The 26,215-nt window shown below is 49.8% G+C and overlaps 1 protein-coding gene across 2 annotated transcripts in view; it reads left to right on the top strand.

Annotated features, from left to right (window-relative positions):
- kdr (kinase insert domain receptor (a type III receptor tyrosine kinase)) overlaps positions 1-26,215 on the top strand; it is a 98,733-nt gene that overhangs the window by 51,908 nt on the left and 20,610 nt on the right. For both annotated transcript variants that reach the window (XM_072496781.1, XM_072496780.1), the window contains exons 17-29: positions 269-404; positions 984-1,088; positions 2,411-2,524; positions 7,053-7,141; positions 10,434-10,590; positions 10,868-10,965; positions 13,671-13,793; positions 14,132-14,243; positions 14,368-14,467; positions 16,025-16,130; positions 23,446-23,591; positions 24,438-24,531; positions 25,130-25,215. In XM_072496781.1, the coding sequence (XP_072352882.1) occupies positions 269-404; positions 984-1,088; positions 2,411-2,524; positions 7,053-7,141; positions 10,434-10,590; positions 10,868-10,965; positions 13,671-13,793; positions 14,132-14,243; positions 14,368-14,467; positions 16,025-16,130; positions 23,446-23,591; positions 24,438-24,531; positions 25,130-25,215 (1,466 nt within the window). The remainder of the gene's footprint in view (positions 1-268; positions 405-983; positions 1,089-2,410; positions 2,525-7,052; positions 7,142-10,433; positions 10,591-10,867; positions 10,966-13,670; positions 13,794-14,131; positions 14,244-14,367; positions 14,468-16,024; positions 16,131-23,445; positions 23,592-24,437; positions 24,532-25,129; positions 25,216-26,215) is intronic.

Here is a 26,215-nt window from a genome sequence, read left to right as displayed (position 1 = left end):
CATTCATGGGGGAGGGAAAGCCTTGTTGTTCAGTGCTGCATGCTTAGCATGGTCCTTGTGTATTACAATGAAATCTGAAGTAATTGTGAGCTAGGCATGCATGTTCAGTTCATCTGGTGTGATGTGTGCTTTTGTTTGTTTGGCAACATTTAATTCTGCATCATTGACTGCTCTGTGTCCTTTCTCAACACTCACTAAAGTGAGCATGACCACTCTTGAGAACACAGAGCCAGCAGCTAAAGTAACTTGATTTGTCACTCTTTTCCAGCCCAGTGATGCAGAACTAAAGACGGGCTACTTGTCAATCATCATGGATCCTGATGAAATACCTATGGATGAACAGTGTAAACGACTGTCCTATGATGCCAGTAAATGGGAGTTTCCCAGGGATAGACTTAAATTAGGTAAGATTCCACACCCCAAACTATGTATTCCTCCCTCTAGAATAATACCTGCACACTCCAAATAAATCGTTGATCTATACAATGTTCATATTTGACATGACACTAGGATATACTTTGTTCTGTATTAGTAACTCTAGATCCTTTTGCCTGCAAGTATTTTTAACTGCAACTGAGATTTACGAAGCACATGATTGGGATAAACTCTGGTATAATTGTGCTGTACATGTTTTCTTATTTATCAAACTTCAGAGGGAGTACCAGCGCACGTCAATGGAATTTACTAAAATCTATTCTTTAGGAAAATGTTGTGCTTCCGTAGTTGTATTGTATTTTTGTATCTATCTAAGGACAGTCAGATTGACCTGTTCTTCAGCACACATCAGCTTCATTAACAACACCAGAGCTGTTGAGTTTCCCTCAGCAAAGCCTTTCTCTCTTTAATGTTGTGCACCATTATCTGAAAAGGGCTATTTTGCATCCCCTATGGCGTTGGAATTGCCAAGAACATTCAAAGAAACAGATTAATTATTTCATATAATTTTCATGATTGAAAGATCCTTCTTTTATTTCTTGAACTAGGCAAACCATTGGGTCATGGAGCTTTCGGCAAAGTGGTTGAAGCAGCTGCTTTTAACATTGAAAAAGCCTCTACTTGCAAAACTGTTGCTGTCAAGATGTTGAAAGGTAAATGAAAGTTGGAAAGATTTCTGTCTTTTCTGTTTTCCGAGGCCCAGGTGCCAATTGGAGGCCCTCCTCCGCAATCTTCCCTCCCTGCACCTAGCCTCCCTCCACTGCCATGTTCAATATTATCCCCCACTCCACCCTTGCTGGGGCCAGGATTTGGGGTCCACAATTGAATGACTCCGCAATAAACTCAGTGCAGTACCGGACAGGGCTGCCAGCCATTGATTGGCTGACAGCTGTCTGAGACTGGTCTTCTCGTCCCTGAGGGACAGGTGTCCCCCCCCCCCCCCAGCAAACTTTTAGTTCTGGGCAGAGACTGCGGAGTCCAGTTAAACCCAGTCCATGGTCTTTGGGAACCTACAGCACTCAGAGTATCTGAGAGAAGAACCCATGTGAGTCTACAAGATTTTCGACCTGTTAAAAATGCCATTGTGCTAGCTGACCTATGAGCCTGAATTCTTGATGTACATTCTGAATGTGTAAATCTCTACATCGAGTATGAATTCATAAAATCTATCATTAAAAAAAAACAGGAAGATGGCTGTAATTTTATTGACAACTTTATTTATGCAGAGACCAGGTGCTATCTTTAATTTTGAAGGTATAACCTCAATGTTTTACACATTTCAAATGATGCCCTTCTCTTACTTCCGATCACTGGCGGCCTCTTTACAAAGGTCCCTTTAAGAAACAGGTCCTCTGATGCTGCTTCCCTGCCTCGTAAGAGGTGAAACCCTTCCTCAGAAGGCTATTTTTGAAAGTTCACAGCAAGAGAGCTCAGGGAATACCTTGGTGTAGCGTTGAATTTTTGTGGCCTCTTGTGTTTTTAAGTTAATTGTTTGAGTTGGAAATGTCGGTCAAGTAATATTTTCCATAACGAATTCAGATGATGGATTTTGGTCTGCATATAAATATCATAAGATGATAAGACTTGGGGCAGCATTAGGCCACTCGGCCCATTCAGTCTGCTCCGCCATTCAATCATGGCTGATATTTTTCTCGTCCCCATTCTCCTGCCTTCTCCCCATAACCCCTGATCCCATTATTAATCAAGAACCTATCAAGCTCTGTCTTAAAGACACTCGGTGATGTGGCCTCCACAGCCTTCTGCGGTAAAGAGTTCCACAGATTCACACCCTCTGGCGGAAGAAATTCCTCCTCATCTAAATTTCTGCACCTGCTCCATGCACATTCTGTACATGCATAGCATTATGTGTAAATGCTATTACATACCCTGTATTTATGCATGGGTGCACATCCTCTGTATTTGCCTTGTTTGCAACGGAATGGAATGTATTTATTTCGCTGGCTGCTATTTTCAGATGGAGCAACAACCAGTGAACAAAGAGCTTTGATGTCTGAACTGAAAATCCTTATTCATATTGGCCATCACCTCAATGTGGTGAACCTGCTGGGAGCCTGCACAAAAGTGGGAGGTGAGTCCATACAATCGCTTCCCTTTGACCGCATTTAGGACAACAACTCTTTTTACTGCTGTTCTCTGTGAAAAAATAAAACAAATAATTTCTACTGTTATCGGTATCCATCTCCCAAAAGATTTTGGTGATAGATGGGCTAACCAGTTAATCTTTACATGGTAGTGACTGTTCAGCTTTGCAGTTCCAGCAACGTTCAAAAATGACTCCTAACATAACTCAGAAATGAATTCGCCATCGTCATATGGGACTTAATTTAAAAAGGAAGGCAATTCCCAAGCATAAACCTTTAAACAAAAATAACTATGTGAGCATTTTGCTTCTTCACTATTCGCTTAACCACTTATACCAACTCCATTTGTCTTGAATCTACCTGGGAGAATAGTTAAACATATAGGGCGGGATTCTCCCGCAATTGGCGGGGCGGCCCGTCCCGGCGCCAAGAGCCGTGCGAACCACTCCAGCGTCGGGCCGCCCGGAAGTTGCGGAATCTTCCGCACTTCTGGGGGCTAGGCTGGCGCTGGAGGGGCTGGTGCCGCGCTAATCCTGCCACCGCCGGCCGGCGTGAGTTGGCGCATGCGCAGAACTGCCAGCGTGTTTCCTGCACATGCGCAGGGGGTTTCTTCTCCGTGCCGGCCATGGCGGAGCCTTACAGAGGCCGGTGTGGAGGGAAAGAATGCCCCCACGGCACAGGCCCACCCGCAGATCGGTGGGCCCCGATTGCGGGCCAGGCCACTATTGGGGACCCTCAGGGCCGGATCACCCCATGCCCCCCTGAGGACCCCGCTAGACGGCCGACAAGCTAGGTGCCGCTGGGATGGACCATGTCTATTTCACGCCGGCGGGACTGGCTGAAAACGGGCGGCTGCTCGGTTTATCGGAGCCCGGAGAATTGCCGGGGGGGCCGCTGCCAACGGCCCCAGACCGGCGCGGCACGATCCCCACCCCCGCCCGAAAACCGGCGCCGGAGAATTCGGCAGCCGGCGTCGGAGCGGCGGGGTGGGATTCACCCCCCCCCCCCCCCCCCCCAGCGATTCTCCGACCCGGCGGGGGATCGGAGAATCCTGCCCATAGTCTTTCACTTATGTTTTTCATGATATCAGGACATTTCAAAAGAGTTTGTAGTTTGAAGTGTAATCACTGTTGTAATCGAGGAAGCGTGGTGGCGTGGTGGCGACCTGCACGGCAAATTCCCACAAATAGTAATGTAATATCGATCAGGGGCGAAATTCTCCCCAAACGGCGCGATGACCGCCGACAGACGCCTAAAACGGCGCCAATCAGACGGGCATCGCGCCGTCTCAAAGGTGCGGAATGCTCTGCATCTTTGGGGGCCGAGCCCCAACATTGAGGGGCTAGGCCGACGCCGGAGGGATTTCCGCCCCGCCAGCTGGCGGAAACGGCCTTTGTTGCCCCGCCAGCTGGCGCGGAAATGACATATCGGGGCAGCGCATGCGAAGGAGCGTTAGCGGCCGCTGACAGTTTCCGCGCATGCGCAGTGGAGGGAGTCTCTTCCTCCTCCGCCATGGTGGAGACCGTGGCGGAGGTGGAAGAGAAAGAGTGCCCCCACGGCACAGGCCCGCCCGCGGATCGGTGGGCCCCGATCGCGGGCCAGGCCACTGTGGGGGCACCCTCCGGGGCCAGATCGCCCTGCGCCCCCCCAAGGACCCCGGAGCCCGCCCACGCCGCCTTGTCCCGCCGGTAAATAGGTACTCTAATTTACGCCGGCGGGACAGGCAATTTATCGGCGTGACTTCGGCCCATCCGGGCTGGAGAATCGAGCAGGGGGGGGCCCGCCAACCGGCGCGGCCCGATTCCCGCCCCCGCCAAATATACGGTACCGGAGACTTCGGCAACCGGTGGGGGCGGGATTCACGGCGGCCAACGGCCATTCTCCGACCCGCTGGGGGGTCGGAGAATGACGCCCCAGATAATCAAATGTTGATTGAGGGAGCCAGAACACGAAGGGTAACTCAACTGCTCTTCTTCAAAACGGTACCAGAGGAATCTTTCCTTTCCTCCTTAGTGGGCATATGGAGTTTCAACTTAATGTCTGACCTGAAAGAAGGCTCCTATAACAGTGTAGCAGTCCCTCAGTACTGTACTGGAGTGTCAGTCTAATTGTTTATTCTCAAACCCTGGAGTGGGACTTGAGCCCAGAGACTTAGAGCTGTGTGCTACCAATTGAGTCGCAGGTGACACTCTTAAATTGGTGATAGACTTCCTCACCGGCTTTTTGGGTCAGATCCAGACCTGTATTCACTCACACTTGGGGCACAATCTACAGGCCACATCCCACCAGAATCAGGGCAGGCCGTGTCTGGTAACTCCCGAGAGAGGCCTCTCCAGGTTTTCCGACAGCTGTTAGGCCTCTTGAGATCTAGCCAGATCTGGCGAGACGTCATGCTCTGGATCCTGTTCATTGAACCCAGCGAGCCTTGCTGTAAGTGAATCGAACAGCCACCCGGGACCTATCAGCCTCGCCGAGGAGACCCCAGGAGGGTGCTCTTCAATATTGGTCCCCACAAATGGGGAGCAGGCGGAAATGGTACCTGGGTGGGTTCCCCAGGCAATCCGAGGTCCTAGGTGGCTGACCTTTGGGTAGAGTGACACCCCACCTGGGCACTGTGGCAGTGCCACTCTGGTGCCATCCTGGCACTACCAGGGTGCCCTGAGGGTGTTGGCAGGAGTGCTGCCAGGGTGCCAGCCTGGCAGTACAAGGTGCCAAGCTGGCATTGTGCCTAGGGGTGCCCTGCCGGTATGTGGACCCCCAACAGGTGAGTTGGGGCACTGGGGGGTCCAGAGGTTGCATCGGGGGGGAGGGGGTTGAGAGATCGGGGCACCATTTGTAAATGACGTCCCAATCTCTTCCTGCACAGAGGAGCTCTATTCGGCAGAGCTCCTCAGTGCAGGAAATGACACAAATGTGGCCTCAGGGGGCATTCCCTGCTGGGGCACGAAAACAAGCCAGAGTGCTGTTAGATAGTGGGGTTGTTGCCGGTGCTATAAGCACCAGGAAGGACCCTCCTAATCCCACCTTAATTGCCTTTTTAGTTTTGGTTAGATCGTGCCCTTAGTCATTTATTTGGATCTTGGGGAGTTTCTCACTGGTCAATCCCACACTTGAGAATTATTTTCTGCAGTGAGTAACTAAACTAATCAGCCAGAACGGCTCTTTAGAGATCGGGGCACCCTTTTGAAAGGGTGACCTGATCTTAAAGCGAGCTTGAGGGTTCCTGACACCCTCCACTCACGGACAGTGCAACTCTTTGCATACATGGGCAATGCCCCCAACCTTTGAGGAGGGAACCCCCCCATTAATAAATGTTAGTGTGAGGCCCCCCCCCCCCCCCCCACACACACACACAATTGATGATATCCCGTTATGTGGTTGCTGAGGCCTCCCCCTTCAGTCTCTCCCCCCCCTTCCCCTTTCAGGACCCTCCCTTCACCCCCTCCAACCTTCACGTCACCCCATCATACCCACCTTTAATGGGCATAGCTTCTCAGGCACTGGCAACCTGGCACCCAGCCATTGCCCTTGGAACTGCCAATCGGGCACCCTGGCAATGCCAATTTGGCACTTCAGTTCAGAACATACTGAAAGTCTACCATAATATAAGAAATGCCATCTTTAGGTGAGAAGTTAAACCAAGGTCCTTTTTGCCCTCTCGGGTATACATATAAAATCCTATGGCTGCCTCACTAAAAACGGATGAACTGGTTATCTCACTCCTGTTTGTAGGACTATGCTGTCCTTTGTCTTCACATTATGCCAGTGACTATACTGCACAAGATACAGAAGTCTGAAGATCCGCACATCCAGACATAGGAACAGCTTCTTCCCCACAGCTACTAGACTCCTCAACGACTCTCCCTCGGACTGATCTGTTCCTGTAAGAACACTATTCAGGACGCCCTATGCTGCTCTTGTTTGGCCTTGTTCCACACTGTAACCAATCACTATTTGTTGATGCTGTCAATGTACTCTGTTGATTATTCGTTTGTCTACTATGTACGTACTGTGATGTTCCCCTGGCCGCAGAAAAATACTTTTCATTGTACTTCGGTACATGTGACAATAAATATCAATCAGTCAATCAATCAAAAGTAATTCATTAGCTACGAAGCACGTTTGGTCATTTTGAGATTATGACTACCGCGTGGGCTCCAATTGAGACCAGTACTAATCGGCACCTAGGTGAGGCCTCGCTGGTATGGCTGGTGACTCCTCGCTGGTACGGCTGGGGAAATGTGGCCGCGCATTTCAATGAGCCGAATGGCTCATTTAAATAATATTTCAGATCGGGCTGGGGGTGTGGGTCGGCTGACCCACGGGTAGTTCGGTGCCTGGACTGAAGCCCGTTTTGGGTCTCTCCTGCAATGCTCCCGGTTCAATGAGATTGCCTCCAGGCGCAACGTGGTGGGAAAACCGCACCCAACAAAGTAGAGAAGGAGTCACTCTGCCCTTTGTACGGTGCATTTCTGGCAGCTATACATTCTGTTAACCCTGCTGTTCTAACTCCAGGTCCATTGATGATGATTGTTGAGTTTTGCAAGTATGGGAACCTATCAAACTACTTGAGAAGCAAGCGAAACAACTATGCCCCTTACAAGGTGAATATGTGGCTCATTACATGTTACTGTACTGGTATTAAAGGTTTTCTAATAGGCACAGACTCAATAGCTCACAGACGTTCTCCAACTCTAGGTTAATTGAAAGAAACGACTTCCATTTTGGCTTTCAGAACCTCAAAATGGCCAAACGTGCTTCATAGCTAATGAATTACTTTTGCAGTGTAGTCACTGGCGTAATGTGAAGACAAAGGACAGCATAGTCCCATAAACAGGAGTGAGAGAATAACCAGATGATCTGTTTTTAGTGAGACAGCCATAGGATTTTATGTGTATATCTGAGAGGGCAAAAAGGACCTGGTTTAACATCTCACCTAAAGATGGCATTTCTTATATTATAGTAGATTTTCAGTACTGTTCTGAACTAAAGTGCCAAACAGGATTATGTACTTGAGTCCCTGGAGTAGGACCTGAAGCCATCACCTTCTCACTTATTGCTACTGACTGACCCAATGCTGACATCTTTGCACAACTACCTAAAATCTCACAGACCAGCACAGATAAGCATTATTGAGCAAGCAGCATTCATCTCTTAATAGCCTCTATGTGTATTAAGATTAATTCTACTGACTGATTTTACTCTAAAGTTTCTCCGCTCCTCCAATTATGGCCTCACTAGTGTATTCCTGATTTTCTTTGCTGTATCATTGGCAGCTGTGTTTTCAGGTGCCTAGACACGAACTTGGTGGAATTAGCTTCCTAAACCTCTTCTGCCTCTCCCCTTCCCTCTCCTGCTTTACATCTACCTCTTTGACCAAAATGTATACAATATTAAAGGTGCTATTTGAATGCAAATTATCATTGTTAAGCAAATGCTATTTTATTGTATCACTCAATAATTAAAACGGGACAAATTAATTTAAAACTTGAAATAAAACTTTTTTTTTGTTAGTTAATCTAACAAGTTGTATGTTGCAGTTAAAATAACCCAGTTGGCATTCCCCCATTGAAAACAATGGAATCAGAGCACAGAAGAACTGTTTTTCCAGAATACTCTCTGTTTGTTACCCTTTTGTGATCCCATTGTCTTCAGTGAAATGAGAAAACTGCCAACAAAATTCCTCTGTGGCTGAGTCATATCAAAAGATAGGATTAAAATGGCCAGACTACAGATACATAACAACGGTGACAAATCTTTAGCACTACATAAAAGTTAACAGCAATTTATGGCAGTGGTCAGTAATTATATTTGATTATGGGTTCTTTGCGAGACAATCTGAGACTAAGATAGGCAGCGGAGCATGTCCATGATCTGTTCAACATTTCCCCATTGCATAGGAAGTGGAGACTGAGAATAGGTCATAGAACCACTACAGTGCGGAAGGCTGATTCGGCTGACCGAGTCTGCACTGACCCTCTGAAAGAGCACTCTACATAGGCCCAGCCCCCACCCTATCCCTGTAACCCAGTAACCCCACCTAATGTTTTGGACAAGAAGGGACAATTTAGCATGGCCAATCCACCTGGGGCGCCCCAACGCTGGCTTCCCCATTCTCTGGCGCCGATTATCGGGCGCCCAGGGAATTCCCGGTGGGGGCCATTGACAGCGGCCCCCCCGGCGATTCTCCGGGCCCCGATGGGCCAACTGGCCAACGACTTTGGCCGAGTCCCGCCGGCGTGGGTTACTCAGGTCCCACATGGTAGGACTTGGAAGGTGAGTCTGCGGGGGGCCGTCCTGGAGGGGGGGCGGGGGGGATCCGACTGGGGGAAGTGGGGCCCCACGGTGGACAGGCCCGCAATCGGGGCCTACCGATCGGTGGGCCGGCTGGTTCCGTGGGGCGTATTTTACTCTGTGCCGGGCCCCTGTAGGGCTCTGACATTATGCCCGGGGGCTGGAGCGGAGAAGGGAACCCCCACGCATGCTCGGAAATATGTCAGTCGTAGCGCACGCCGGCCATCCCGCACATGCGCGAACTCACGCGGGCCGTTCCATGCCGGCTGGAGCTGCGGGGACCATCCGACGCCAACCTAGCCCCCTGGGAAGGGGAGCATTCCCCATTATCGGGGACCGTTGATACTGGAGTAGTTGACGCCGCTTTTCACGCCGGCGTGGGGACATAGCCCCATTATTAGAGAATCCCGCCCAATATCTCCAAATTTGCAGATGAGACAAAGCTGGATGGGAAGGTGAGCTGTGAGGAGGATGCAGAGATGCTTCAGTTTAATTTGCACAAGCTGAGCAAGTGGGAAAATGCATATTAGATGCAATATAATGTGGATAAATGTGAGGTTATCCACTTTGGTAGCAAAAACAGGAAGGCAGATAATTATCAGAATGTCCATAAATTAGGAGAGAGGAATGTGCAATGAGATCTGGGTGTCTCTTACACCAGTCACTGAAGGTAAGCATGTAGGTGCAGCAGGTGGTAAAGAAGGCAAATGGTATGTTGGCTTTCACAGCGAGAGGATTCGAGTACAGGAACAGGGATGTCTTGCTGCATTAAACAGGGCCTTTGTGAGGTATTGCAGTTTTAGTCTCCTTATCTGAGGAAGGATGTGCTTGCTCTAGAGGGAGTGCAGAGAAGGTTTACCAGACTGATTTCTGTGATGGTGGAATTGGGCATGAGGCGAGATTGAGTCGGTTGGGATTATATTCGCTGGAGTTTAGATGAATGAGGGGACATCTCACAGAAATCTACAAAATTGAAACAGGACTAGACAGGATAGATGCAGGAAGGGTGAGGGTTTCTAGAACCAGGGGTCACAGTCTAAGGATATGGAGTAAACCTTTTAGGACTGAGATGAGGAGAAATGTCTTCACCCAGAGAGTGGTAAGCCTGTGGGTTCCCTACCACAGGAAGCAATTGAGGCAAAAACATTGTGGGCTGGATTCTCCAATTTTGAGCCTCTGTCCGGAGCATGTGTCTAGTCTTATGACCGAAAAGTCAGTGCTCCGCCAGGTGGGGTGCCAGAGCGCCACGTAAAGCCCCCGGCGGCTTTACCTGCAGATACGGATGGAGAGTTGCCGGGTCCGTGGCCGCGCATGCGCACGGCGGCGACCTGCAGTGGCCGTACCCTACACCATGGCGCTGGCCGCGCGCTGACCCGGCCTGCCAAATTATTGGGGGGGGGGGGGGGGGGGGGGGGGCTGGACGGTTAACTGAGTTGGACGATCAGCCATGATCATATTGAATGGTAGAGCAGGCTCGAAGGGCAGAATGGCCTCCTCCTGCTCCTATTTTTAATTGCTATGTTGATATATTTGTATGCATAGTTTTTCATGTAAAAATGTTCAGTTTGCTTAATTTATATTCTTCTTCTCCCCTTTTTACAGAATAGAGCACTGAAGTCAAGACAGATAAAAGAAAATGATCCTGCTCAGATGGAGAATGAATTTAAACGGCGTTTGGACAGCATCGCAAGTAGTGAGAGCTCCACCAGTTCCGGATTTGCAGAAGAGAAATCACTGAGTGACGTGGAAGAGGAGGAAGGTAAAGTGATGATGCACCTCAATATGTTTCCTAAAGTCCATCTTTGATGGGACATCATTGGTTAATTTCCGAAATTGTGATGATGCCAAGAAGCACAAGAAAGGATATTCATTTCATATTTAATAGCTTCTTGCTGAAGTATTGGATGTATCACTTTGCAAATGGAAGTTTATTTTGATAAAATGTAACCGGAAATGTATCAATTGTTATCAAAAGAAAATAGAAGCAGTCTTTCTGGTCCCATCTCCACCAACTCACACTTCTCTCTTTTTTACAGCTGCAGATGACCTTTACAAGAGCTGGTTGACATTGGAGGACCTTACATCGTACAGCTTCCAGGTAGCCAGGGGGATGGAGTTCCTGGCATCACGAAAGGTAGGAAACCATGGGTTGAATCTTACAAAAAATGGCAATAGTTCCGAAAAGAAAAACAGTGCGAAAGGCAGGATTTCTCATGGCCGTGTGAGCCTCATTGCCAAAATGAAGTGAGTGGGTGTGGTTTATGCAGACTAAGAGCTGGGAACTGTCTCCAAACAGATTGGGGTGCCATCTCTAAAGGGTTCGCCAACCAGTGCTGCAGCCTAATGTTTCCCAGCCCACATCTGGGGCGAAATTCTCCCGAAACGGCGCGATGTCCGCCGACTGGCGCGCAAAACGGCGCCAATCAGAGGGGCATCGCGCCACCCCAAAGCTGCGGAATGCTCCGCAGCTTTGGGGGCCGAGCCCCAACATTGAGGGGCTAGGCCGGCGCCGTTGGAATTTCCGCCCCGCCAGCTGGCGGAAACGGCCTTTGGTGCCCCGCCAGCTGGCACGGAAATGACATGTTGGGGGGGCGCATGCACAGGAGCGTCAGCGGCCGCTGACAGTTTCCCGCGCATGCGCAGTGGAGGGAGTCTCTTCCGCCTCCACCATGGTGGAGACCGTGGTGGAGGCGGAAGGGAAAGAGTGCCCCCACGGCACAGGCCCGCCCGCGGATCGGTGGGCCCCGATCGTGGGCCAGGCCACCGTGGGGGCACCCCCCGGGGCCAGATTGCCCTGCGCCCCCCCCCCCAGACCCCGGAGCCCGCCCACGCCGCCTTGTCCCGCCGGTAAGGTAGGTGCTTTAATTTACGCCGACGGGACAGGCAATTTATCGGCGGGACTTCGGCCCATCCGGGCCGGAGAATCGAGCGGGGGGGCCCGCCAACCGGCGCGGCGCGACTCCCACCCCCGCCGAATCTCCGGGCCGGAGACTTCGGCAACCGACGGGGGCGGGATTCACGCCAGCCCCCGGCGATTCTCCGACCCGGCGGGGGGGTCGGAGAATGACGCCCCTGGTTCTTCCCACTCTCTCCGAACCCATCCCCCCCACCTCAATGTCATCTCTCCCCATCTTTCATCCACGACACATATGTGTGCCCCCCTCACGTCCTGGGGCTCCTACTAAGGTCCACCCCAGGCACAAGTTGACACTAGCAGGCTGTCCCTAATGATGCCAACCTGGCAATGTCTGGTAGTACCAGGGTAGTGCCAAGGAACTGCCTGGTCATTCCGCCCCCCCCTCCCCCCCCGGGGCTACACTGACCGGTGCACCCCCGAAGAGATCCCCTCGTACATATGTCAGTGTGACATCATGCTGGCGCCTGGTGAGTATTCAGTGAGCGGGGTGAAGGTCTGGAGAGTGCTCGCTAATGACATGCTAATATATTAAAATGAGGTTTCTGGGCTCCTGCAGCCCGAGTCACGGTACTCCACCAGAGAGGGGGTGAACATTCCAATACCCAATCACACCGGAGAGAATCACGTTTTTTAATTCTCTCCCGATTTTGAGCCCGTGCCAGGTTTCTGAAGGATGGAGGCAGTGGGTTCAAAATCACCCCCCATTACATGCCCTCACTCTTCACAAATTTCCCATAACATAATTTCTATAACAGGGAGTCTATTGAAACTTCATCAATTGCACTGCTTTTTTGTCAATCCAGTTTGTTTTGTCAATGGCCACTGTTTTCTTTTAAATGAATTGGGATAGGTGTTGACTTTGTACGATAAGTGATAGCAAGTGGCCAACTTGTTTTACATCTCTCAGTGGAAATAAAAAAATGGTGTGAGGTAAGACAGTCTGCTGATTTACCAACATCCATTGCACAAAATCATGGGGCGAGATTCTCCGACCCCCCTGCCGGGTCGGAGAATCGCCGGGGGCTGGCGTGAATCCCGCCTCTGCCGGTTGCCGAATTCTCCGGCACCAGATATTCGGCGGGGGTGGGAATCACGCCCCGCCGGTTGGCGCCCCCCCCCCCCCCCCCGCGCGATTCTCTGGCCCGGATGGGTCGAAGTCCCGCCGCTAAAATGCCTATCCCGCCGGCGTAGATGAAACCACCTACCTTACCGGCGGGACAAGGCGGCGCGGGCGGGCTCCGGGGTCCTGGGGGGGTCGCGGGACGATCTGGCCCCGGGGGGTGCCCCCACGGTGGCCTGGCCCGCGATCGGGGCCCACCGATCCGCGGGCGGGCCTGTGCTGTGGGGGCACTCTTTCCATGGTCTCCACCATGGCGGAGGCGGAAGAGACTCCCTCCACTGCACATGCGCGGGAATGCCGTCAGCGGCTGCTGACGCTCCCGCGCATGTGCCGCCCGGAGATATCATTTACGCGCCAGCTGGCGGGGCACCAAAGGCCTTTCCCGCCAGCTGGCGGGGCGGAAATTCATCCGCCGCCGGCCTAGCCCCTTAAGGTTGGGGCTCGGCCCCCAAAGATGTGGAGCATTCCGCACCTTTGGGGCGGCACGATGCCCGACTGATTTGTGCCGTTTTGGGTGCCAGTCGGCGGACATCGCGCCGATACTGGAGAATTTCACCCATGATCTTCCTAATTCTCTCTAACCATGTGCTCTGATTTCTTTTAAAAGCAATGATAATTAATTTTCCTGCAACAAAAATATTTTTCTCAGCCATTTTTGTAGACATTTCTCTGTCAGATCCACCTAGACTGCTGCCTGTGTAGTCACTGCACAAATAATGAAGTGATCTTGACTGCCTGATGAGAATGAGAGAGAGAGATAGCAGATGGGGAAAGACCAACCAGTTTCTATTCTCTATTTCAGTGCATTCATAGGGATCTGGCTGCACGCAATATACTCTTGTCAGAGAACAATGTGGTGAAGATATGTGACTTTGGATTGGCTCGAGATGTTTATAAGGACCCAGATTACGTTAGAAAAGGAGATGTAAGTATATGAAAATTAAATTATACAAGTACTGCATTGTTTCTAAGCAACAGTTCAGTAATCTGAACTGAGAGAACTTTTCCATGTATATTTAGAGATTATGGCATTGAATCACAATGGTGAATTGGATTGCTTGCTTATTATGGAACCAATTTGATTTTAATTTAATTGAAATTAAAGGATTGGTAATTGAACTGGTCCGATCATGGATGATTGATCTACTTCTACCTAAACCTTATGATTATACTCTATGATATAAAATAATCTATTCTTAAATCATCCTTTGGAATATTTAGGTAAGAATCTATATTATACACTAACAATCTGTTATTTTCTAGGTACGGCTACCTCTTAAATGGATGGCCCCAGAGACCATCTTCGATAAAGTTTACACAACGCAGAGTGATGTGTGGTCTTTTGGGGTTTTACTGTGGGAAATATTCTCATTGGGTGAGTCCAGTTCTATTTCTTCACATTGAATAATCAAAAAAATGTTGCAGGGGAAGATGTTTTTAAAAATAATTGATTTTCCTCGTAAAACTGAGGTGTCCTGCTCTTACAAATCACTTCCCAGGTGCTTCTCCGTACCCTGGTGTTCAGATTGATGAAGAATTTTGTCAAAGACTCAAAGAAGGGACACGAATGCGATGTCCTGAATATGCATCTGCAGAAATGTAAGTCTATGCTATTATTTCCACGCCAATTTGTTCTGTAGTTTCTCACTAATAGAACTATCACATTTAAACGCATTTGGTCAGAGTATATTCAATCGCACACTTCTGTAATACACTACAAAAGAAGATTCGCTTCTGGGTTGATTATTCTGCACGGAACAGGCTGCTTTTGTAGAAGCTTATAGCAGAGAAGAATAACTTTTGTCCATCAAGCCTGTGCTGGTTATCCAGTTAGTCTTGCCCTCCTCCTCTTACTCCATAGCACTCTAGTTTCTTTTCTCTTTTCAAATATTTATACAATGTCCTTTGGACATGTGAAAACTGGTGTGTTTTTGGATGATTTTGCTGTAGGGCAGCAAATGGATGAAAAATTGAAGGGGGCCAAGGGGACACCTGAGCTAACGAACTGGGCAGAAAAACCGGGTTATTCTCTGGCTAAGAATGCAGTGAGGCAAGTATAGTCCCACTTAGGTGGGTGATGGTGGAGAGACGTTGGAGAAGGATGGGATTGGCGATCAAGTTCAGGGATGCAGACAGGTCAGAAAGGAGGAGGAAGGAAGGTTTGCCTTTATCACAGTCTCATAGTTTCTGGACGCGATCTAAACAAATTGTAACAGAGTCTCGTGATGAGCACATTTAGCCGGATGTTTCCCCATGCTCGCAATGCCGAGAAATACCGTGCTATTTATTGGAATTCTGTTGCAATTCATGGCCTCACCAGGGAACTCCCAGACAAGGCCGCACTTAGTCCCATTTCTTGCACTTAGGAGCTCCACATCCCGGTCTCTCAACGTCCCGACACAACCCCTGAACCCTCCCAAAGCCCCAACTCGCCTAAAAGGGGGTCCTGCGGGGTCGGGGTGGGGTGGCGGGGCAGGGTCACACCCCAACTCACACACGAAGGGCACCCCCTGGCCCGATGCCAGCCATGGGAACAATGCCAGCCACATTGGTAGTGCCAGGCTGTCACCCCAGTGGCACTGCCAGTGTGCATACCTGGTAGTACCAAGGTGCCCAGGGTGCCAACCTACTCAGAGGGCAACCACTTGGGGGCCTCCGATTCCCTGGGAAACCTTCAAAAGTATCATTCTGTCTGGTTCCCACAAATGGCGCTGAATGGCGCTCACTCGATGTCTCTTAGGCAAAAGGGTTAGATCCCAATGCCTTGGGTAGATCAGGGGATTGCATTTTAGACTGAGACTAGTTGTCTCACTCTAATATGCAGATTTACAAAATACTGATCCCACCCACAATGGGCAAGATTCAGATCGTGAGATCTCTCTCAAGGCATGGCGAGCCAGGTAGATCTTGGAAGAGGAATCTACTGCCTTTTGAGTGCCACGTAGCCGGTAGATTGTGCCCATTCGCAGAGGTGGAAATTTGATAAGAGGGATTCAAACATGGAGTTCCATGAACAATTACCATGGACTTGGCAGACAGCAACATGTACAAGGACATTGCAGGACTCACACATGGCATGGACCGGACCCTGTGAATGAATTATTTTATGTGGTATCCAAATAAATGTTGAAAGTCTGAATTGTTCTGTCCCATCAGCTATCAGACAATGCTAGACTGCTGGCATGGGGACTACAAAGCAAGGCCTGTCTTTCCTGAACTAGTGGAGCACCTCGGAAACCTACTGCAGGCAAATGCTCAACAGGTAAGCATGGCTTTGTAAAATGTGTTATTGATTTGTTGTTCCACTTCACACTTCCATCTGATTCCATAGCTGTTTGCTCGTGGAACAGGTGCTGCCCTGTCCCCAGGGGGTCATAGCCTGAGGGGCACCGTTCTGCATCAAGCATGGCTGACCAGGAGTCCCCCCCCCCCCACTTGTCGCCTGCCATTGGCATGTTGGAAGGATTTTGTCGGTTGATTCTCAACCTGTTTGGCCGTGTTGCAAATGCACCTTTCTTGGCCATCACATCCTGGGGTGGAACTTGGCTCAGAGGCAGGGTCGCTACCCACTGCGCCACAAGACCACCTTGTAAAATACATACAAATTGCAAAATAATTTCAGTTCAATATCTGGACTACCTAGTTCCCAGTATGGCCCAGATATCTGCCATGACAGAGAGCCTGTCCATCATGGCAAAAATGGTTGCCCACTCCCCTGAACAGGGCACTATCTGTTTTTGCAGGGACAGGACTGGAGTCAGGCTAGGATTCACACATGCAGAATGTATGGAGGCAGCCGGATATTTAAATCGTCAGCTGCCTCCACTGAAGTGGGATTCTGGAAGGCCAGGAGTGTGAAACCCAGAGTGTGCAGATTAGACTAGGTAAGAGCTGGTCCACAAATAGTGGGTTTGTTTGGATAGTCAGAGTCCCCTTTGGCAAGGTCAGGGGCTGGATTCTCTGAACCCCCGCCAGGGTCGTTGGGAGGATCTGGCCCCGGGAGGTGCCCACACGGTGGCCTGGCCCGTGATTGGGGCCCACCGATCCACGGACGGGCGTGAGCCGAGGGGGCATTCTATTCCTCCGGCCCGAAAATCAGGCTCTCAGGCCTGCAGGTCCCGCAATGCGCACCGACCCGACACGCCCCCTTCTGACGCGTCATCCGCCTCGTGCGAATCATGGGAGTGGCCATCTTGTCGGCGGCCATCTTCTCGACCCGACACATGCAACCGACTGCGGCGGGCATTTTACGAGTCCGACTCGGCTGAGGACTCGGACTACCCGCGAGTGGGAGCGATCACCAATAACGTGCACCATGTACAAGTAACAGTACAACAACTCACCAGGTTTTATCGACAGAACCTTTCAAATGCATGGCCTCTATTACCTAGAAGAACAATAACAAGAGGCACATGAACATCACCACCTCCATCCCGCACACCATCCTGACTTTGAAATATATCACCATTCTTCCACTCTCGCTGGCTAAAATCTAGACTCCCTCCCGAACAGCACTGTGTATGTACATCAAATAGACTACTGCATTCAAGAACACAGCTCACCACTGCCTTCTCAAGGGCAATTAGGGATGGGCAATATTGACCTTGCCAGTGATGCCCACATCCCACGAACAAAAAAATAAAAGCACCCTGGATATTCAGGAAGCAAGTCCCCTACCTCAAACTCAGCAAGAAACAGAATAAGGATGTCCTCAATGAAATCAAACATACTAGTATTTAACCAGACATAACTGCAGCCTCAAAGCAGAATTTTCTTTTAAAAATTAATTTATGTGATGTGGGCGTCATTGGCTAGGCCAACATTTATTGCCGACCCTAGTTGCTCTTCAGAAGGTGGTGGCATGTTGCCTCCTTGAACTGCTGCAGTCTGAGGTGTAGGTACATCCACAGTGCTGTTAGGTAGGGAGTTCCAGGATTTTGACCCAGTGACAGTGAAGGAAAGGTGATATATTTCCAAGTCAGGGTGGTGAATGCCTTGGAGGGGAAATCTCCATATGGTGGGGCTCCTACTTATCCATTGCTCTTGTCCTTCTAGATGGTCGTAGTCCTGGGCTTGGAAGGTACTGTCTCAGGAACCTTGGTGAGTTCCTGCAGTGCATCCTGTAGATGGTGCACATGGCTGCCACTGTTCATTGGTGATGGAGGGGGTCAATGTTTGGGGAAGGGGAGCAATCAAGCTGGCTGCTTTGTCCTGAATGGTGTTGAGCTTCTTAAGTGTTGTTGGAGCTGCACACATCCAGGCAAGTGGAGAGTATTCCACTACACTCCTGACTTGTGCTTTGTAGATGACGGACAGACTTTGGAGGGTCAGGAGGTGAGTTGCACGCTGCAGGACTTTTTTTTATTATTCATTTTTATGGGATGTGGGCTTCGCTGGCTCAGTCATCATTTGTCGCCCATCCCAAACTGTCCTTGAGAATGTGGTGGTGAGTTGCCTTTGAACAGCTGGAGTCCATGTGGTGAAGGTACACCCACAGTGCCGTTAGGGAGGGAGTTCCACGATTTTGACCCAGCGACAGTGAAGGAATGGTGGTATATTTCCAAGCCAGGATGGTGGGTTACTTCCAGGTGGTGGTGTTGCCATGTATCTGCTGCCCTTATTGTTCTAGATAGTAGTGGTCGTGGGTTTGGAAGGTGCTGCCTAAAGAGCATTGTTGAGTTCCTCCAGTGTATCTTGCAGATGGCGCACACTGCTACTACTATGCCTCAGTGGTGGAGGGAATGCATGTTTGTGGAAGGGGTGCGAATCAAGTGGGCTGCTTTGTCCTGGATTGTGTTGAACTTCTTGAGTGTTGTTAGAGCTGTGCTCATCCAGGCAAGTGGGGAGTATTCCATTACACTCCTGACTTATGCCTTGTAGATGGTGGACAGACTTTGGGAAGTCAGGAAGTGAGTTACTCACCACAGGATTCCTAGCCTTTGACCTGCTCTTGTAGCCACAGTACTTATATGGCAAGTCCAGTTCAGTTTCTGGTCAATGGTAACCGTCAGGATGCTGATTGTGGGGGTTTCAGTGATGGTAATGCCATTGACTGTCAAGGTGCGATGGTTTGATTCTCTCTTATTGGAGACGGTCATTGCCTGGCACATGCATGGCACCAATGTTACTTGCCACTTGTCAGCCTAAGCCTGGATATTTTCCAGGTCTTGCTGCATTTGGGCATGAACTTTTTAAGCATCTGACGAGTTGCAGATGGTGCTGAACATTGTGCAGTCACCTGTGAGCATCCCCAATACTGACCTTATGATGGAAGGGAGGTCATTGATGAAGCAGCTGAAGGTGGTTGGACCTAGGACACTACCTTGAGGAACTCCTGCAGTGATGTCATGGAGTTGAGATGATTGACCTCCAAACACCACAACCATCTTCCTTTGTGCCAGGTATGACTCCAACAGTTGGAGAGTCCCCCTGAATCCCATTGACTCCAGCTTAGCTAGGGCTCCTAGATTCCAAACTCGGTCAAATACTGCCTTAATGTCAAGGGCAGTCACTCTCACCTCACCTCTGGCATTCAGCTCTTTTGTCCATGTTTGAATCAAGGCTGAAATGAGGTCAGGAGCTGAGTAACCCTGGCAGAAACCAAACTGTCCATGAGCAGGTTATTGCTGAGTAAGTGACATTAGAAACTGCTGTTGATGATCCCTTGCATCACTTTTCTGATGATCAAGAGTAAACCGATAGGACGGTAATTGGCTGGGTTGGGTTTGTCCTGTTTCTTGTGTACAGGACATACTTAGGCAATTTTCCACATTGCCGGGTAGATGCCAATATTGTAGCTCTACTGGAACAGCATGGCTAGGGAAGTATCAAGTTCCAGAGCACTTCACGACTATTGCCGGAATATTGTCAGGGCCCATAGCCTTTACAGTATCCAGTGCCTTCAGCCATTTCTTGCTATCATGGGGAGCGAGTCATATTGGCTGATGATTGACATCTGTGATGCTGGGGACCTCCGGAGGATACTGAGATGGATCATCCACTCGGCACTTCTGGCTGAAGGTTATTGCGAATGCCTCAGCCTTGTCTTTTGCACAGATGTGCGGGGCTCCTCCATCATTGAGTTGTTTAATTGTCCACCACCATTCACGGCTGAATGTGACAGGACTGCAGAGCTTAGATCTGATCCATTGATTATGGGATAGCTTAGCTCTGTCTATCACTTGCTGCTCATGCTGTTTGGCACACAAGTATTCCTGCATAGTCGCTTCACCAGGTCGATACCACATTTTTAGGTATGCCTGGTGATGCTCCTAACATGGTCTCCAGTACTCTTCATTGAACCAAGGTTGATTTCCTGGCTTGGTGGTAACGGTAGAGTGGTGGATATGTTGGGCCATGAGATTGCAGGTTATGGTTGAGTACAATTCTGTGTTGCAGATTGTGCACAGCACCTCATGGATGCCCAGTTTTGAGTTGCTAGATCTGTTCGAAGCCTATCCCATTTAGCAAGGTGGTAGTGCCACACAACACGATGGAGGATATCCTCAATGTGAAGATGGGACTTTGTCTACACAAGGACTGTGCAGTGGTCAGTTCTATCGATACTGTCATGGACAGATGCATCTGCAGCAGGCAGGTTATTGAGGATGAGGCCAAGTATGTTTTTCCCTCTTGTTGGTTCCCTCACCACCTGCTGCAGTCCCAGTCTAGCAACTATGTCCTTTAGGACCCAGCCTGCTTGGTCTGTGGTGGTACTATCGAACCACCCTTGGTGATGGAGTACATTCTCCATCCTTGCCACCCTCCATGCTTCCTCTGAGTGGTATTCACATGTAGGAGTTATGATTCATCAGTTGAGGAGTTGCGGGGGGGGCGGGGGGGTGCGGGGGGCGGGCGCGGAGATGTGGTGATCAGCAAGAGGTTTCCTTGCCCATGATTGACTTGGTGCCAGGAGACTTCAAGGGGTCTGGAGCCGATGTTGAGGACTCCCAGGACAACTCCTTCCTGACTGTATACCACTGTGTCACCACCTCTGCTGGGTCTGTCTTGCTAGTCAGGCTTACAGCAGTGCTAAATGTGTGAGGGTGCAATGAAGCTATGAACATTAGTTTCCAGATTGATAGAGATTGTTGCTAGGTGAGTTTTGGGAGTTTGATGAATTAGGCAGTGTGTGAGGCTGATAGTGCAGTTGGCAGGATGTGGTGTTTGCAGATCTATTTACTGAGCATGAGAACATATGTGAAGATATTGATCTTCTTGCAGCATTGATTCCAGGTCTTCAGGCTGGATTTGTGACATTGACCACGTTGGCTCTGTGGTCCCACAGCTTTCTCCCTTGGAGAGGCGGTGGCATAGTGGTATTGTTACTGGACTAGTAAACCCAGAGTAATGCTCTTGGGAGCCAGGTTCAAATCCTGCCACTGCAGATGGTGAAATTTGATTTCAATAAAAATCTGGGGCGGGATTCTCCGCGAACCGGCGGGGCAGGCAACTCCGGCGCAAAGGAGTGGCGTGAACCACTCCGGCATCGGGCCACCCCGAAGGTGCGGAATCCTCCGCACCTTCAGGGGCTAGGCCGGCACCGTCGTGGTTTGCGCCCCGCCGGCCGGTGCAGAAGGGGCGTTAGCTATGCCAACCGGCGCTGAAGGGCCGCCGGCGCGAGTTGGCGCATGCGCGGGATCGCCAGCGTGTGCTGGTGTCATCCCAGCACATGCGCAGGGGGGGTTCATCTCCGCGACGGCCATCGCGGACTTTTACACCAGCCGACGCGGAGGAATAGAGTGCCCCCTCGGCACCGGCCCGCCCGCGGATCGGTGGGCCCCGATCGCGGGCCAGGCCACCATGTGGGCATCTCCCAGGGCCAGATCCCCCCCCCCAAGGACCCCGGAGGCTGCCCGCGTGGCCAGGTCCCGCCGGTAAGGACCTACTCTAATTTACACTGGTGGGACGGGCCTAAAACGGGCGGCCACTCGGCCCATCGCGGGCGGAGAATCGGCGGGGGGGGCCGCTGCCAGCGACCGCCGACCGGCGCAGCGTGATTCCCGCCCCCGCCAAATCCCCGGCACCGGAGAATTCAGCAGCCAGCGGGGACGGGATTCACGCTGCCCCCCCCCCCCCCCGGCGATTCTCCGACCCGGCGGGGGGGGCGGAGAATCCCGACCCTGGAATATGGGGCGTCATTCTCCGCCGGCGGGAGTCTCCATTCTGCCGGCGCTCGGGGGTTTCCCGACGGCGTGGGGGTGCCCCACAATGGGAAACCCCATTGACCGGCCGGTGTTACGGAGACTCCCGCCGGCCGGTCGGGGCAGAAATGTGGCGGGGCGGGTAGGAGAATTTCGCCCATGAAGTCTAAAGATGACCATGAAACCATTGTCAATTGGCGTAAAAATGCATCTGATTCACTAATGAACTTTAGGGAAGGTAATCTACCATCCTTAACTGGGCTGGCCTACATGTGACTCCAGATCCACAGTAACGTGGTTGACTCTTAACTACCCCCTCAAGGGCAATAAATGCTGGCCCAGCCTGTGGTGCCCATGTCCCATGAACGAATATTTTTTTAAAATGTCTGTCTGTGGTACCTCTCAAGTTCCTGGTTAGAGGACATCTTTCCACCATCTGCACCAAAGCTTCTGACCAGACAATCTTCCCCAGCCTCTTCTAGCACCTGGCTGGCTTTAAGTAGCGCTGGCTAGCTTTAAGTGGTGTTAACCTCGCTCCAATTGGACCTCCTGTCAAGACACACAGCTACCCAACAGTGTGTTTAGCCAGCATAAAGGGGTGCTGTATTCTGGAACAAGTGCTAGAAATGCTAAAGAATAAAGTTTTGTTTAGAATTCTCTTTGTGTGAATGATCTGAGCAAAATTATGTTTTGCCTTTTTATTAATGTATTTTATTCCAAGTTTACTCAGTTACAAAACATAAATAATCCAAGGAACATTCTCCCCATCTCACAATTTTACAGTTTGCACAAGTTTTTTCCCATTTTCACCCCACATTAGCCCCCCCAAGATGAACAGCTCCTCGATCATGCTTGCGAACCTCTCTTCCAGTTACAAATCTCTTGCTCTCACTAGCCCCACTTCTCTCCACTTCCTGTACATACCGTCCCCCCCCCAGCTTAAACCCGTGTTTCTCACATAGCACTGTTAACACCAACATCCCCTCTATCCCCAAATGCCTCCTCAGCTGGTTCCACACCTTCATCATGTACAACTGGACTCTCCATATATCTACTTGGCACCAGCGGCAATGCCGCCGTCAACATAGCCCTCAGGTTGGACCCCTGTCCACCTGTGTGCGACCACTCACACCATGGCCGTCACTGGAAGTCCATGTTTTGCCTTTTTGTCCTGTTATTCCAGAATGGTGCTTTATCCATTAATTGCAATTATGTACCTAAATAAATTCCATGTAGTTCACCAATATTGCAGAAATCATTTATCGATAAATGATGTAGATATCAGCTCGTGGGAATTGAAGATTGGAATGTAACTTGTTCAGACTTTCATATAGGTTTGAATCAGAGAGTTACCATACAGTGTATTAAATTTTGTGTCTTTTCTCTGCAAGCAATGTCTACAGCTAACATAAAAATGTTTCTCCCTGCAATTAGAATGGAAAGGATTATATTCCACTCAACATGTCACTGACTATGGAAGATGATTCCGGGCTTTCTCTGCCAACGTCACCTGCTTCCTGTACAGAGGAACAGGAAGGGTGTGATCCAAGATTCCACTATGACAACACAGCAGGAATACGGTAATTACCTGATGGACATCCTATCATTCCTGAAGGCAGCTTTTATGTGTCTGTGAACAGAAGGAAAATAAGAGGAAACAGTGCTGAGCCATTTCATTTGGTTTGTAGGTCAGCTCAGAGGATTTGACATAAAAGTTGTGTGAAATAACACCAAACAATGAATGGGAAAAAATTAATGGAAGCATTCCAACAGTAGATAAAATCCAACATGTTTGAACAGTAGTGCTAAAACAATGTATCAGTTGATAAGACAGCTACTATAAATTACAGTAGGTGATAAAATAATTAGCTGATAGCTCATAGTGAACTAATATATATGCTTTCAGTATGACAAGATGACTGTTAGTAATAACAGTAGATAATATTTGGTGCAGTTACCTTCAAAAGCACAGGATGTAAATCCAGTGAAAATTCCCAGCCCTTCTTTGCCAGTGGAAAAACTGAGGGGTGGGGTTGGTATGGGGACTGGGGGGGCAGGGTGCATGTGGGGGGACTGGGGGGTGGGGGACATATAATGTGCTATTATAAATCTATTGGTCTGCAAAGTCCACAAGGTCACAGGGTGACCCAGTGATTTGGTGCTCCCTTTCGGGACCAGTGCTCACAGGGAAAGATCCTTGGCAAATTTGAGCCCTTATTTGTTCATAAATCACAGACATTGTTCTGAGGTGCACTCCTGGGAACTTCAATCTGTGCTTGTTTGTAGAACCGCTCCTTACGTAAGTTTATTGTACCTGCTATTCGATGCCATTGCTACAATGGTGTCATTGGAAAATAACTCTTTACAAGGATTTTGGAACATGTGGTTTTAACATTGTATACTATGGATCCTGTTTCTTTTTCTAGATATCTGAATGGTAGTACAAAGCGAAACAGGCCTGAGAGTGTTAAAACATTTGATGAGGTACCTGTGGAACAAACAACTATCGTTGTGCAAGAGGTACATATTGAGAGAATATATTAAGTCTTGCTTTGCCAAATAGAAATTATGTACTTCTGAATGCAGTTAAGATAGATTGAGTCATAGATAAGCAGATATTCGTGGGCAATTTGAGTTGAGCAATGAACACAAAAATGGAGGGAACAGGGGTTCAAAATTAACAAGCCTAATACCATCGTGGGAGCATTGTTAGCAGCAGCATGGCAGTGGCTCAAGGAGAAAGCCCACAATCATCTTCTCAGGGTAATTAGGGATGGCCAATAAATGAGCCACTGCCACTGCTGCCCCATTATGAGAGCAAAAAATAAGTGAATCTAGGGAAATTCAGTGGATATATAGGTATGAAAAAGACTGTAAGGATGAACCAATCCATTGCTTACAAAAACAGATAAATCAATCTCTATTCCAAATAAGGTTTGGTGGCTGTAGAAACAATAATATATGTGCTGTTAAGATCAAATATTCAGAAGGAAACAATTTCATGGTAGAGTATGATGCCAGCGGCCAGACCAGACTTTCTGAGATGATTGCCCTTTCTCATGACGCACTTCCTTTTGAAGAGTTTACTCATCTTCACTGAGTGCTTTTTTCTTACTAGGATAATCAGACTGACAGTGGTATGATACTTTCATCAGAAGAACTTCAAACACTGGGAACAAGACAGAGTCAGAGCTTGACATTTAGGTAAGTTTGCATGACTCATTGTGATTTATAATAATTGCCTTCATAAGAAATTGTTTTATTTTGGGAGGAAGAAGATATTCCGTGGAATCCCTACAGCGCAGAAGGAGGCGATTCAGCCCATCGAGTCTGCATTGACACTCCAAAAGAGCATCTTACTTAGACCCACTCCCCTGGCTCATCCACATAGCCACACCTAACCTGGACATTTTTGGATACAAAAGGGAACTTTAGCATTGCTAATCCACCTAACCTGCAGCGTGCATCATTTTTGTCAAGAGTAGAATGTGAAACACTGTCTTGTTTGCTACCTTATCAGATTTTCTTTGCTAGAATGGATACCTCTCTGCTCATATCACTGATGAGTGTCATAGATTTTAGGGAATCCCTCTCCCCAACATTGTGAAATTTCAGGGGTACCTCCAGGCCTAACAAAATCTTGGGCGAAATTCTCCCCCAACGGCGCGATATCCGCTGACTGGAGCCAAAAACGGCGCCAATCAGACGGGCATCGCGCCAGCCCAAAGGTGCGGAATGCTCCGCATCTTTGGGGGCCGAGCCCCAACATTGAGGGGCTAGGCCGACGCCGGAGGGATTTCCGCCCCGTCAGCTGGCGGAAATGGCGTTTGGTGCCCCGCCAGCTGGCGCGGAAATGTGGCGCATGCGCGGGAGCGTCAGCGGCCGCCGACAGTTTCCCGCGCATGCGCAGTGGGGAGAGTCTCTTCCGCCTCCGCCATGGTGGAGGCCATGGCGGAGGCGGAAGGGAAAGAGTGCCCCCACGGCACTGGCCCGCCCGCGGATCGGTGAGCCCTGATTGCGGGCCAGGCCACCGTGGGGGCACCCTCTGGGGCCAGATCGCCCCGCGCCCCCCCCAGGACCCCGGAGCCCGCCCACGCCGCCTGGTCCCGCCAGTAAATACCAGCTTTGATTTACGCCGGCGGGACAGACAATTTCTGGGCGGGACCTCGGCCCATCCGGGCGGGAGAATTGAGTGGGGAGTCCC

Source organism: Scyliorhinus torazame, chromosome 3, assembly GCF_047496885.1.
Source record: "Scyliorhinus torazame isolate Kashiwa2021f chromosome 3, sScyTor2.1, whole genome shotgun sequence".
NCBI lineage: Eukaryota > Metazoa > Chordata > Chondrichthyes > Carcharhiniformes > Scyliorhinidae > Scyliorhinus > Scyliorhinus torazame.
Note: the sequence above shows the minus strand (reverse complement) of the source record. Positions and strands in the feature narration are given on the sequence as shown.